General features: G+C 43.9%; 1 protein-coding gene across 1 annotated transcript in view; it reads right to left on the bottom strand.

Moving 5' to 3' along the window:
- Positions 1 to 1,656: 1,656 nt before the first annotated feature.
- syt8 (synaptotagmin VIII) overlaps positions 1,657 to 15,767 on the bottom strand; it is a 41,319-nt gene continuing 27,208 nt past the window's right edge. Inside the window, exons 6-10 of the mRNA XM_039809130.1 lie at positions 13,395 to 13,562; positions 11,963 to 12,130; positions 9,055 to 9,172; positions 7,515 to 7,648; positions 1,657 to 2,099 (exon numbers count right to left, since the gene is read on the bottom strand). Coding sequence (XP_039665064.1) covers positions 1,845 to 2,099; positions 7,515 to 7,648; positions 9,055 to 9,172; positions 11,963 to 12,130; positions 13,395 to 13,562 — 843 coding nt within the window. The 3' untranslated portion in view covers positions 1,657 to 1,844. The remainder of the gene's footprint in view (positions 2,100 to 7,514; positions 7,649 to 9,054; positions 9,173 to 11,962; positions 12,131 to 13,394; positions 13,563 to 15,767) is intronic.

The following is a 15,767-nucleotide window of genomic DNA, read 5'->3' as shown; positions in this document are numbered from 1 at the left end:
AGCCAGCATGTTTCCACCAGACTCCATGTAAATAATCAGGACTTTTAGCATGTATAGAGCCAGCATGTTTCCACCAGACTCCATGTAAATAATTAGGACTTTTAGCGTGTATAGAGCCAGCATATCTCCACCAGACTCCATGTAAATAATCAGGACTTTTAGCGTGTATAGAGCCAGCAAGTTTCCACCAGACTCCATGTAAATAATTAGGACTTTTAGTGTGTATAGAGCCAGCATATCTCCACCAGACTCCATGTAAATAATCTGGACTTTTAGCATGTATAGAGCCAGCATATTTCCACCAGACTCCATGTAAATAATCAGGACTTTTAGCGTCTATAGAGCCAGCATATCTCCACCAGACTCCATGTAAATAATCAGGACTTTTAGCGTGTATAGAGCCAGCATGTTTCCACCAGACTCCATGTAAATAATCAGGACTTTCAGCGTCTATAGAGCCAGCATATCTCCACCAGACTCCATGTAAATAATCAGGACTTTCAGCGTCTATAGAGCCAGCATATCTCCACCAGACTCCATGTAAATAATCAGGACTTTTAGCGTGTATAGAGCCAGCATATCTCCACCAGACTCCATGTAAATAATCAGGACTTTTAGCGTGTATAGAGCCAGCATATCTCCACCAGACTCCATGTAAATAATCAGGACTTTTAAGCGTGTATAGAGCCAGCATATCTCCACCAGACTCCATGTAAATAATCAGGACTTTTAGCGTGTATAGAGCCAGCATATCTCCACCAGACTCCATGTAAATAATCAGGACTTTTAGCGTGTATAGAGCCAGCATATCTCCACCAGACTCCATGTAAATAATCAGGACTTTTAGCGTCTATAGAGCCAGCATATCTCCACCAGACTCCATGTAAATAATCAGGACTTTTAGCGTGTATAGAGCCAGCATATCTCCACCAGACTCCATGTAAATAATCAGGACTTTTAGCATGTATAGAGCCAGCATGTTTCCACCAGACTCCATGTAAATAATCAGGACTTTCAGCGTCTATAGAGCCAGCATATCTCCACCAGACTCCATGTAAATAATCAGGACTTTTAGCGTGTATAGAGCCAGCATATCTCCACCAGACTCCATGTAAATAATCAGGACTTTTAGCGTGTATAGAGCCAGCATATCTCCACCAGACTCCATGTAAATAATCAGGACTTTTAGCGTGTATAGAGCCAGCATATCTCCACCAGACTCCATGTAAATAATCAGGACTTTTAGCGTGTATAGAGCCAGCATATCTCCACCAGACTCCATGTAAATAATCAGGACTTTTAGCGTGTATAGAGCCAGCATATCTCCACATGTAAATGGGTGAATTAAGGGTTTATGTAAACCAAACCAGAGTGGTGATTGTTGGAACAGTGTAAAGATGAACCAAGACGACTTTTGATAGTTTTATTTAGTTTTTCTGTCCACTTTGAATGAAGCGTGTTTTACGATGATAAAAGTCCTGATTATTTACATGGAGTCTGGTGGTGTTTGGTGATGGTGATTTCGGGGCTGTTTCATGTTAAACTAAAAGGATCTTACTCTTTAACAAAAAGGTCTATCTCTGTAGGGATCCTTTCCATAATGTTGTCAGACACTTAGAATAATAATCTGAGTCTGTCAGTGGCAAAAACAGAACTTTTAGTGGACAAGAACTGGACCAATTTCAAAGATTTTTGTTCCCATCAGTCACTTAGACACAAAAACATAGGGAAAATAGGGTCCAGGTTGAAAAAATACTGAAGTTAACCTTTAACAGTAAAATGCAAAGTAATCAATCAGCTGAGAAATGATCATAAAACATTTTTTTAAAAGATAAGAGATGTCTTTATGTCGGCGGCCCGCTGAGGAACGGCAGTTTGTTTTGGAGGGGGAGCTTCCTCTTCAGCACCAGCGTGGAGTTGACCTGCTCGGCCGTCAGCAGGCTGTGCCACTGAGCGACCGGCCGCCGTGGGTTGGACAACATGTCGGCCCAGTGCCTCAGCTGGTTCCCCGCGGCGTCGCAGCCCAGGAAGATCTTCCCCATGGCGTCGTTCCGGGTTAGGGCGTCATGGTCCCACACGGAGATCACCAGGTTCACCCTCTGTGGACGACAGCAGGGGGGAGGGGGGGGGGGGAGAAGTATTCAGATCCTTTACTTCAGTAAACGTACTGATACCACACTGTAGAAATACTCTGCTACAAGTAAAAAGCCCTGCATTGAAAATGTTACTTCAGTAAAAGTCTGTAAGTATCATCAGGAAAATGTAGTTAAAGTAGGAAAAGTAAAGAAAAGTCAACAAATGTTGGAAAAAGTTAAAAAAAAAAAATCTTTTTAAATGGCCAAAGACTACCAAACAATGGACCTTTTTCACAGCAGACATGTTGACTTGACATAGTAGGAAAAGCACAGCTGAGATTAATCACCTTAACGATGGCTCAGTTCCATCAAGTGTCCCAGTAAGATATTTCAGTGAGTCAGCATGCACAATACCAGGACCTCTCCTAAGTGGAATGCAGCCATCAGTAATGGTTTAATACCAGGACCTCTCCTAAGTGGAATGCAGCCATCAGTAATGGTTTAATACCAGGACCTCTCCTAAGTGGAATGCAGCCATCAGTAATGGTTTAATACCAGGACCTCTCCTAAGTGGAATGCAGCCATCAGTAATGGTTTAATACCAGGACCTCTCCTAAGTGGAATGCAGCCATCATTAATAGTTTAATACCAGGACCTCTCCTAAGTGGAATGCAGCCATCATTAATAGTTTAATACCAGGACCTCTCCTAAGTGGAATGCAGCCATCATTAATGGTTTAATACCAGGACCTCTCCTAAGTGGAATGCAGCCATCATTAATGGTTTAATACCAGGACCTCTCCTAAGTGGAATGCAGCCATCATTAATGGTTTAATACCAGGACCTCTCCTAAGTGGAATGCAGCTATCAGTAATGGTTTAATACCAGGACCTCTCCTAAGTGGAATGCAGCCATCATTAATGGTTTAATACCAGGACCTCTCCTAAGTGGAATACAGCCATCAGTAATGGTTTAATACCAGGGTCTCTCCTAAGTGGAATGCAGCCATCATTAATGGTTTAATACCAGGGTCTCTCCTAAGTGGAATGCAGCCATCAGTAATGGTTTAATACCCCCAAAACCCCCCCTCTCTGGGGGGAACACCAAAAAAATTAAAGTAAAAAAACCACCCTTTTTTGAAAAAAACCCCCCCAAAAGTATTTTTTAAAAAACACCCCCTCTTAAGAGGAAAGCACCCCTAATAATTGTTTTTTAATACCACCCCTTTTTAAGTGGAATGCAGCCATCAGTAATGGTTTTGAATACACCTGTGCTTTTCCTACTATGACATGTCAACATGTCTGCAGTGAAAAGGGTCCATTGTCCCAAAAGAAATGCTGAAAAAAGCGGAGGTTAGAGGAGCGAGCTTGGGACCGGGAGGTCGCGGTTCAATCCCAAGGCCGGTACCAGACTGATCTCAATAAGTGGCGTATGTACGACACGCCAATTCGTATGCCGTTTTTGCGCGTTATCAAGACGCGTAATCGCTTTTTCGCGTTTATCAACGACGTTCGGCCGCCATTGACCCACATTACGTGTGAATTCTCGCCGTAGCGAGTAGTATGAAGGTTGGTTGGGGGGGGTGGATGGTCAAACACAGGACTTTCACCCAGGAGAGCTGCGATCGTGTGGCGTTTGTCAACCTTTATTTTTTTTTTTAAGCCTTCCCCCCAATGTTTCTTTCCTAAACCCAACCGTTTATTGTTTTCCTAAGCGTGTGACGTTGGTCACCGTCATGTTTTTGTATATTTTTTGTATATTTTTTTATTTTTTTTATTATTTAAGGACAATGCACATTTAATGAACATGTACAGCAGTACACGTAAAAGTGCCAGATTGTAGCCCAAAGGCTAATTTCCATCTGTAGTCCCATTTGGCAGATATAAATTACAATAACAGGACATAAGATAAACACTATTAACATCTGCTATATAAAACAGGATGAAAAAACAAAAACACAAAAACAAATCATTAATAAATGTTAAAACAGAGACTCAACATACATATGTTTCACTAAACTAATACGGTACAGCATACGAGTAGGGGTGTCCCATACGTGGTTAGTTTTAAGACAAAATATATACAGTAATAATATTTGTTATATGAAGCAAGGAAAAACTAAAGAAAGAAAAATAAATAAATAAATAAAAAAAAGTGCTACTAAAGCCTTTCCCTAATGTTCTTTTACCTCTCAGGTGGTCTGGGACAGGTCTGCTACACTATGGCCCACCCAGACCTCTCAGGTGGTCTGGGACAGGTCTACTACACTATGACCCACCCAGACCTCTCAGGTGGTCTGGGACAGGTCTGCTACACTATGACCCACCCAGACCTCTCAGGTGGTCTGGGACAGGTCTGCTACACTATGACCCACCCAGACCTCTCAGGTGGTCTGGGACAGGTCTGCTACACTATGACCCACCCAGACCTCTCAGGTGGTCTGGGACAGGTCTGCTACACTATGACCCACCCAGACCTCTCAGGTGGTCTGGGACAGGTCTGCTACACTATGACCCACCCAGACCTCTCAGGTGGTCTGGGACAGGTCTACTACACTATGACCCACCCAGACCTCTCAGGTGGTCTGGGACAGGTCTACTACACTATGACCCACCCAGACCTCTCAGGTGGTCTGGGACAGGTCTACTACACTATGACCCACCCAGACCTCTCAGGTGGTCTGGGACAGGTCTACTACACTATGACCCACCCAGACCTCTCAGGTGGTCTGGGACAGGTCTACTACACTATGACCCACCCAGACCTCTCAGGTGGTCTGGGACAGGTCTGCTACACTATGACCCACCCAGACCTCTCAGGTGGTCTGGGACAGGTCTACTACACTATGACCCACCCAGACCTCTCAGGTGGTCTGGGACAGGTCTACTACACTATGACCCACCCAGACCTCTCAGGTGGTCTGGGACAGGTCTACTACACTATGACCCACCCAGACCTCTCAGGTGGTCTGGGACAGGTCTACTACACTATGACCCACCCAGACCTCTCAGGTGGTCTGGGACAGGTCTACTACACTATGACCCACCCAGACCTCTCAGGTGGTCTGGGACAGGTCTACTACACTATGACCCACCCAGACCTCTCAGGTGGTCTGGGACAGGTCTACTACACTATGAGCCACCCAGACCTCTCAGGTGGTCTGGGACAGGTCTGCTACACTATGAGCCACCCAGACCTCTCAGGTGGTCTGGGACAGGTCTGCTACACTATGACCCACCCAGACCTCTCAGGTGGTCTGGGACAGGTCTGCTACACTATGACCCACCCAGACCTCTCAGGTGGTCTGGGACAGGTCTGCTACACTATGACCCACCCAGACCTCTCAGGTGGTCTGGGACAGGTCTACTACACTATGACCCACCCAGACCTCTCAGGTGGTCTGGGACAGGTCTGCTACACTATGACCCACCCAGACCTCTCAGGTGGTCTGGGACAGGTCTGCTACACTATGACCCACCCAGACCTCTCAGGTGGTCTGGGACAGGTCTGCTACACTATGACCCACCCAGACCTCTCAGGTGGTCTGGGACAGGTCTGCTACACTATGACCCACCCAGACCTCTCAGGTGGTCTGGGACAGGTCTACTACACTATGACCCACCCAGACCTCTCAGGTGGTCTGGGACAGGTCTACTACACTATGACCCACCCAGACCTCTCAGGTGGTCTGGGACAGGTCTACTACACTATGACCCACCCAGACCTCTCAGGTGGTCTGGGACAGGTCTACTACACTATGACCCACCCAGACCTCTCAGGTGGTCTGGGACAGGTCTACTACACTATGACCCACCCAGACCTCTCAGGTGGTCTGGGACAGGTCTACTACACTATGACCCACCCAGACCTCTCAGGTGGTCTGGGACAGGTCTACTACACTATGAGCCACCCAGACCTCTCAGGTGGTCTGGGACAGGTCTACTACACTATGAGCCACCCAGACCTCTCAGGTGGTCTGGGACAGGTCTACAACATGACCCACCCAGACCTCTCAGGTGGTCTGGGACAGGTCTACCTATATGACCCACCCAGACCTCTCAGGTGGTCTGGGACAGGTCTACTACACTATGACCCACCCAGACCTCTCAGGTGGTCTGGGACAGGTCTACTACACTATGACCCACCCAGACCTCTCAGGTGGTCTGGGACAGGTCTACTACACTATGAGCCACCCAGACCTCTCAGGTGGTCTGGGACAGGTCTACTACACTATGACCCACCCAGACCTCTCAGGTGGTCTGGGACAGGTCTACTACACTATGACCCACCCAGACCTCTCAGGTGGTCTGGGACAGGTCTACTACACTATGAGCCACCCAGACCTCTCAGGTGGTCTGGGACAGGTCTACTACACTATGAGCCACCCAGACCTCTCAGGTGGTCTGGGACAGGTCTACTACATTATGACCCACCCAGACCTCTCAGGTGGTCTGGGACAGGTCTACTTGTTGTCCCCAGAGTCAGAACTAAACAGGGCGGAAGCAGCGTTCAGTTTTTATGCTCCACACATCTGGAACAAACTCCCAGAAACCTGCAGGTCCGCTTCAACTCTCAGTTCTTTTAAATCCAGGCTGAAGACATATCTTTTTAATGTTGCCTTTCTTTAAATAACCTATTTTTAACTGCTCTTTCTTTAAAATTCTTATACTGCACTGTACATTTTATTCTTGTCTTTTAATGATCTGAAATTGTTGTTAATTGTTTTAATGCTTTGACATTGTTTTTAATTGTTTTCTAACTGTTTTTAATGTTTCATGTTTCATGTAAAGCACGTTGTTGCTGAAATGTGCTCTACAAATAAAGCTGCCTTGCCTTGCCTTAACCTCCAACCTGCTCCAGTGGAGCTGCTCAGTGGGCCAGCAGGTCAGACTGTGGTTGGACTGGGCAGCTTCCAGGTAGGAATGTGTAGAACTGTGTGAATGTGATCAGGGCGTCGTTGCAAATGAGAAGTTGTTCTCAATCGACTTACCAGAATAAATAAAGGTTAAAACTTTATTTATTGTTTAAACAGGAATTTCTTTTTCTCCAAAAAAAGCTATGAAAAGTAGACAAAAACTCTGAAAAAAGCATCAAAAACTCTGAAAAAAGCAGCAGAAACTCTGAAAAAAAGCATCAAAAACTCTGAAAAAAGCATCAAAAACTCTGAAAAAAGCAGCAGAAACATTGAAAACGTTGAATTCTTTTTGGAAAAAGCCCTGCTTTGATTACCTTTTTATTACATTTTATCATCCTTAATATTGTTTAAGAAATGAAACCCCATTCTTGATGATGTTCGTGGCATTTTCTCTATATTAGCAATGTTTAAAAATTATATTATTAACTTTATTCCACCTTTTGTATTACTATAACTATCAGGTTGTATTTGCCATATTATATTGTGTGTGTAATGTTGTATTTGTATTTATCGGGAGACACTCACCTGGATTTGTTCAAAGGACACGTCGAAGGTGAAGGACTCGTTGTAATACGGGTTCAGCGTCTTCTTCTTAACCGACGTCTTCTTCTTCCTCCACTTCCTCTTGTCCAGAGCCAGCTGCACCTTCACATACGGATCTACAAATCACAAAGCGTGCGTTAAACCCATCCCTCAAAAGTGGAAATTTAAGGGAAGTTGGTTCAGAAAGATTTCGGGCCCTATCTTGCATCTATCTTTGCAGCACAAAGCCTGACACAAGTGTCTTTGCTAGCGCCCATGTTGTTTAAATAGCAAATGCACTCATGGTCTTACAGGGAGGTGTGTTCAGGTGCATTCTGGCCGTGCTGGTCTTACAGGGAGGTGTGTTCAGGTGCATTCTGGGCGTGCTGGTCTTACAGGGAGGTGTGTTCAGGTGCATTCTGGGCGTGCTGGTCTTACAGGGAGGTGTGTTCAGGTGCATTCTGGGCGTGCTGGTCTTACAGGGAGGTGTGTTCAGGTGCATTCTGGGCGTGCTGGTCTTACAGGGAGGTGTGTTCAGGTGCATTCTGGCGCCGCCCGGTCTTACAGGGAGGTGTGTTCAGGTGCATTCTGGGCGTGCTGGTCTTACAGGGAGGTGTGTTCAGGTGCATTCTGGGCGTGCTGGTCTTACAGCGAGGTGTGTTCAGGTGCATTCTGGGCGCGCTGGTCTTACAGGGAGGTGTGTTCAGGTGCATTCTGGGGCGCTGATCTTACAGGGAGGTGTGTTCAGGTGCTTTCTGGGCGTGCTGGTCTTACAGGGAGGTGTGTTCAGGTGCTTTCTGGGCGTGCTGGTCTTACAGGGAGGTGTGTTCAGGTGCATTCTAGGTGTGCTGGTCTTACAGGGAGGTGTGTTCAGGTGCATTCTGGGCGTGCTGGTCTTACAGGGAGGTGTGTCCAGGTGCATTCTGGGAGTATTGCTATCTTGAGGCAGCGGGAAGTGATCGCGCCATTGGCCAACAAAAACCTGGTCTAAAGTCAATAACGCAGCATTTCATTGTTATTTTAACAGAGCATTAGTAAAATGCTCCTAGGCTCGTGCACAGCGCACACACACACACACACTATGCTTGTTACACACACAGGGACGCACAGCAGCACACACACACACACACACACACACACACACACACACACACACACGATTACAAATAATAATATTACGGTGCAAATCCTCCATCATAACAGCAATGCTCCAAGGTCCAAACGCGCCTGGCCTTTAAAGGGAATGGGAGATGATCTCTGATTGGTTGATTGCATGTTACGCCCAAAACACACCTATGATTAATGAAGACACTAAGTACAACCCTTTAGGACCAGGCAAAATAGTAAATAAATAAATAAATATATAATAATAATATATAAAATTATCAATAATCTCAGAGAGATCGTTGCCCTACGCATTATGTAACAACACATTATGTAATAATAACGCATGATCTAAATAAAAAAAAACAGATTCTAATGCGTTGTTGCGTGCCCTTTCAGTGGGAGACCTGACTGGTTTGGACATGTGTCTCAGTCTGACCTGAAGTTCCTCCGGCGTCCATGCTCTTCAGGTTTTTGGCCTCCAGGATCCCCACGGTCAGTTTGGCGGCGGTGGGAACGTAACGCAGAGAGAAGCAGATCTCGCCAAGGTTTTCTTCCTGCGGCACACGGAAATCTTTAAGATCATCGCACAACAATTCAATGGAAATACAATAAGTCAGTCCCCCTCCAGTGATTATGCGATCGCATAATTCAATGAATAATCAGCCAAAGTCCGCATATTTATGCGTGGGGGGTGGGAGGGCGCATTCTTTTCAAACACGGCGCACTTTCGCTGCATAAATTGCAGATTTCTGCTTAAAATATGCGGTGCTTGCATGATTTCATAATCCCCGCATTTTCGTTGCAAAAAAAGTCCCAAAAAAGGCTACGGACGGCTCCTATCGGACGGAAGTTAGCGTTGCTATGGTACAGATAAACAAACCTGCTGATGCTAATTGGTTAGTTAGCAGAAAGTTGAAAAATGTTGCGTTTACTTCACACAAGAGCAGCCGTTTTCCCCTGTTGCCATGGGAACATTATGAAGTGACGTAATCACGTGACGTGAACATCATCGAAAAGCAGGGTGTTGGGGGGGGGAATCACCTTTTCGCATAAAATTGCATATACAATCACAAAAAAACTCATTTTTCTGGAAGGAATGATACGTTTTTCTCAGTTTCCAGTGTGCAACTTTCACAAAAGTGATGCAGAAAGTTGAAACACACACTTGTACAGTATTTTCTGATCCAAATGGATCAGAAAATAGGATGGATGGATTAGGACCCGAACAGGCCCAAGGGGCCCCTAACCTACTCCTGCAAAATGTCACTCGAAATAACACATTTAGTTTTGCAGGAAGAGATGCAAAACCATTTAAAAAAGAGACACAAAATGACTACGAAGAGACACAAAATGACTACCAAGAGACACAAAATGACTACCAAGAGACACAAAATGACTACCAAGAGACACAAAATGACTACCAAGAGACACAAAATGACTACCAAGAGACACAAAATGACTACGAAGAGACACAAAATGACTACTACGAAGAGACACAAAATGACTACCAAGAGACACAAAATGACTACGAAGAGACACAAAATGACTACGAAGAGACACAAAATGACTACCAAGAGACACAAAATGACTACCAAGAGACACAAAATGACTACGAAGAGACACAAAATGACTACGAAGAGACACAAAATGACTACGAAGAGACACAAAATGACTACGAAGAGACTCAAAATGACTACCAAGAGACACACAATGACTACGAAGAGACACAAAATGACTACTACGAAGAGACACAAAATGACTACGAAGAGACACAAAATGACTACGAAGAGACACAAAATGACTACCAAGAGACACAAAATGACTACCAAGAGACACAAAATGACTACGAAGAGACACAAAATGACTACGAAGAGACACAAAATGACTACTGAAGAGACACAAAATGACTACCAAGAGACACAAAATGATGACTACTGAAGAGACACAAAATGACTACCAAGAGACACAAAATGACTACTACGAAGAGACACAAAATGACTACGAAGAGACACAAAATGACTCACTGAAGAGACACAAAATGACTACCAAGAGACACAAAAATGACTAATGATACACAAAAATGACTAATGGCTAGAGCGACAAAATGACTACGAAGAGACACAAAATGACTACCAAGAGACACAAAATGACTACTACGAAGAGACACAAAATGACTACCAAGAGACACAAAATGACTACGAAGAGACACAAAATGACTACGAAGAGACACAAAATGACTACCAAGAGACACAAAATGACTACTACGAAGAGACACAAAATGACTACCAAGAGACACAAAATGACTACTACGAAGAGACACAAAATGACTACCAAGAGACACAAAATGACTACCAAGAGACACAAAATGACTACGAAGAGACACAAAATGACTACGAAGAGACACAAAATGACTACCAAGAGACACAAAATGACTACCAAGAGACACAAAATGACTACCAAGAGACACAAAATGACTACGAAGAGACACAAAATGACTACGAAGAGACACAAAATGACTACCAAGAGACACAAAATGACTACGAAGAGACACAAAATGACTACCAAGAGACACAAAATGACTACCAAGAGAGACACAAAATGACTACCAAGAGACACAAAATGACTACCAAGAGACACAAAATGACTACCAAGAGACACAAAATGACTACGAAGAGACACAAAATGACTACGAAGAGACACAAAATGACTACCAAGAGACACAAAATGACTACCAAGAGACACAAAATGACTAGTCTATATCTATATATATTCCACCGGATGTCCCTCAGTGGATTTCTGAGGACTGGTTAGCTGCTTCTCAGATCTCTGCAGGGTAAATCCAGACAGCTAGCTACTACTACATACTGTATTGTGTCAACAGTTAACTTTATTTAATATTGTATGAGGCGTTTTCTTTTGCAGGGTGCAAATGTTCAACCCGTTCTCACTCCGAACTCGTAAAATATGGACGTTTGGACAGTGGCTGTTGAAATGTTCCACCAAAACAGGTTCCTTTCAGAGACTATTTAGCAGAGCCACAATCGCTGCGTCTGGTGCTTATAGCGCCGCCCAAGAGGATTGTGATTGGTTTAAAGGAAATGCCAATAAACCAGAGCACGTTTCTTCTCCCTTCCCAGAATGCTGTGTGGACTAGCCAGACCCTCCTCCGCAGCGCTGTGGAGGAGGAAGGTCTGGCAATGTGAGACTACAAAACGACTAAAAAGAGACACACTATGACCACAAGGAGAAACAACACAACTACAAAGAGACCTAGGTTGCAACAAAACGTTCAGATTAAAACAATTCCAGCTGCTACGACTCTTAGCAACCATAAAGCTCAAAACCTCAAACTTGGCGGGCTCGGCGAGGTCCTGCCACTCCTCGATGACGTGGTTCCAGTCGACGTTGCAGAGCTGCACCCGGATCTCCCCGATGATCTCGTGTTTGGAGAATCTGTTGAAGTCAAAAACCTTCATCACCGCCGTCGACTTCGGCAGGGAAGACTTGGCTATCTGGGGGCGGGGAGACACAACCAAGTTAGACATTCAAACACGTGCACGGTTCTTATATATTTCTCATATTATTAATGATTTAGTTTATTGTTATGCACCAAAAAAATGGGAGCAAATTCCTTGTATGTAAAAACTTATTTGGCAATAAACCTGATTCTGAGTAAAGACCTGCAAATATTTCCTATATATATATATATATATATATATATATATATATATACTACTTACTGCAAAACCTCAGCTCCGCGACTGGCCGGAAGTCAGCTTATTATCGGAAGTTTATACTTTACCTTGGCAATTGTACACATAAAAAGTGGCTGCTGCTTGCTCTTGGGGGAATTACTGGAATTGTTGGGTCTTTGTAAATTATAGAGTGTGGTCTAGACACCCCTCAGGGGGGCGGCAAAGCTCACAGGGGGGGGGGCGCAAGCCTTTATCTGGTTTGAGGTTGAGGTAAAAAAAAAATATTTGCACATGTTAAACAAATTATGATAATACTCTAGACCAGGGGTCACCAACACGGTGCCCGCGGGCCCCAGGTAGCCCCCAAGGACCACATGAGCAGCCCTCAGGCCTGTTCTAAAAATGAAAATTGAATATTGATATTATCTGTTTCCCACCTTTGTAAGTCATTGTTGATAATTATTGTGAGAAATCATTAACATGATCAGCGTCTTCACATAGTATCATTTATCATTAATAATCATATATAACTAAAGGCAAACTGAGCAAATTTGTTATTCCAGAAGAGTGTATCAAACTGGTAGCCATTCGTATGACTCAATACCCATGAAGTAGCTCTCAGTTTCAAAAAGGTTGGTAACCCCTGCTCTGGAATATATAATGTATACAAAAGTCTGTATGAAAGGGGGAGAGGGGTCTCAGCTTTTCTCAGACATGAGTAGGGGGGGCGCCAAGGAAAAAAGTTTGGGAACCACTGGTGTAGACCTGCTCTATCTGTAAAGTGTCTTCAGATAACTCTTGTTATGAATTGATACTATAAATAAAATTGAATTGCTGCTCTGACCATTCTGCTGCTTTGATTTGAATGGAAATGGGCCTTTCTATCCATTTTATTTCTATGGGGCGGTCACTGCGCCTAGCGCCGCCCAAGACGATTGTGATTGGTTTAAAGAAATGCCAATAAACCAGAGGAAGGTTTTCTCCCATTCAGACAAATCCAAACAAATGTTGTGTGGACTAGCCAGACCTTCCTCCGCAGCGCTGGGGAGGATGTTTCTGGCAATGCGAGACTACATCGTACCTGGAAGGTGAATTGCTCGTTGAAGACGGGGCTCAGCGTGCTTTTGAACACTTTGGTCTCAAAGGTTTTGGATTTGTCGGGGCCGATGTAGACTTTGACGTACGGGTCCGAGGTCCCTCCCAGGTCCATGGCCTTCAGGTTGTTGGCTTGTTTGATCCCGACCGTTAGCTGTGAAGACAGACAGGAAACAGACCGTGCCGACTGTTAGTAACACCGTGAGTGAACCCGTTATAATAACTATGCAAAACACACCACACATACAGTACAGGCCAAAAGTTTGGACACACCTTCTCATTCAATGTGTTTCTTTATTTTCATGACTATTTACATTGTAGATTCTCACTGAAGGCATCAAAACTATGAATGAACACATATGGAATTATGTACTTAACACAAGAAGTGTGATAACTGATTCTTATGTATTTTTAGATTCTTCAAAGTAGCCACCCTTTGCTTTTTATTAATAAGGGAAAAACTTCCACTAATGAACCCTGACAAAGCACACCTGTGAAGGTAAAACCATTTCAGGTGACTACCTCATGAAGCTCATTGAGAGAACACCAAGGGTTTGCAGAGTTATCAAGCAAAAGGGTGGCTACTTTGAAGAATCTAAAATATATAAACATGTTTTCAGTTATTTCACACTTTTTTGTTAAGTACATAATTCCATATGTGTTCATTCATGGTTTTGATGCCTTCAGTGAGAATCTACAATGTAAATAGTCATGAAAATAAAAAGGAAACACATTGAATGAGAAGGTGTGTCCAAACTTTTGGCCTGTACTGTACCTTTTACATTTTGTCAATAGTATGAAGTTGTAAACTAACCTTAGGGGAACTATTTCCCTAACCTGACTCCGCCAGATGGATCGCTTCGCATTAGCTCGGCATATCCATCTGGGAACTTTCCGTTGGAGAACTTTTGGGAAGGGGTGAAAATCCTGGTTAGCTGATTGGATAAACCATCTGTCTATCACCACCTATAGTTGGTGATAGATGGGCCAAATCAACCAATCAGATCAATCTCTTACCGAAACCAGTCGGGAGAAGAGCAGAAACATCTTTTCCTCCGAGAAAAGCCTCCAGTGCTGTTTTTTTGCTCTTCTTTCAATGAAGGAATACTTTCTAATTCAGATAAAACTTGCTGAGATAGCTACGCTCATCTCATCCGTGGAAGCCGCCACGTTGTTTAGACTGAACAGTCGCTTCTCGTTGCGTCAAACCTAAACCCTACCCCCTAAAAGCTACAGATGACTAAAAGGTACCTTATGTACACTCAACCACATCCAAATACAAAATAAATACAAATATATACACTGAACCAACGCTGATTGGTCGGTCGTTTGGCTAAAGGCTCCAAATCTTCTCTATCTCAAGATGCCAGACTGGAGCTCGCCAGATCAGGGTCACAAGGCTACTATTTCCCCTCTTTCTTTCAGGTTTTGACAAGAAAGAACGAGTGGAGTAAAAATAACGATATCTCTGGTTCTGCTGCATCGATTTTAATATTTTTTTGTTTTAATCTGGCCGTCATGATTCTGACAGTGTTGAAGGAGTGAAATGATTAACCAGTGGAGTACTTATATCCAACCAGTCCTACCAAAACATACGAAGATTTCGGTTGTGACCCTTCCGTCCTCATATCTAAACCAGAGAAGGTAACGGTCGGTGTTTTAAACATGTCGTTAACGTTGTGAAACGGTTGAAGTTCAGTTAGATTTAGGCACCAAAACTACTTAGTTAAGTTTATAAAAAGATAGTGGTATGGGCTTAAATCAGATGTTACTTCACTTACAGTTACACAAGTGACGCCCAACGTGACGCACAACCGTAAAGAAAAATACCCTCTAAGTTTAATTTAATTTTCAAACAGGACTCAAACCCCCGTCTCCTGGGTGAAAGTCCCTTGCTCGTTTGCCTCATTATACGAGGCCATTTGGCTCTTATACTACCTCGTCTTAGTTCCTGCTTTGCTCCCGGCTGAACTAGTGAAGACTGACTTGTTCAGGCTAGCTTGTGGGTAGCCTATGTCTTTTATTTATTGATAATTGTATCTGTTGTATTTTATTTTATTTTATTGACTATTTTTACCATGTTTTTATTGTCTATGCATATTGTAAAGCACTTTGTGTGTCATGAATCCAGCATCCTGAGCCTGTTTTGCCTATGTTTTGTTTGCTCTAACCTGATGTCCGTTTTTTCTGAGTTTCCCTGAACACATCCCGGCTGATTCACCTGCTGCTGTCTGCACACCTGGTCCTGCTTACCATCCACTGCACCATTTAAGCCGTGACCAGACAACCGTTCCCTGCCGGATCGTTAGCGTACACAGTATGTTGTTGCTCTCGTATCAAGCTCCTAGTTTTGCCGAGT

Source organism: Perca fluviatilis, chromosome 8 (assembly GCF_010015445.1).
Source record: "Perca fluviatilis chromosome 8, GENO_Pfluv_1.0, whole genome shotgun sequence".
Lineage (NCBI taxonomy): Eukaryota > Metazoa > Chordata > Actinopteri > Perciformes > Percidae > Perca > Perca fluviatilis.
Note: the sequence above shows the minus strand (reverse complement) of the source record. Positions and strands in the feature narration are given on the sequence as shown.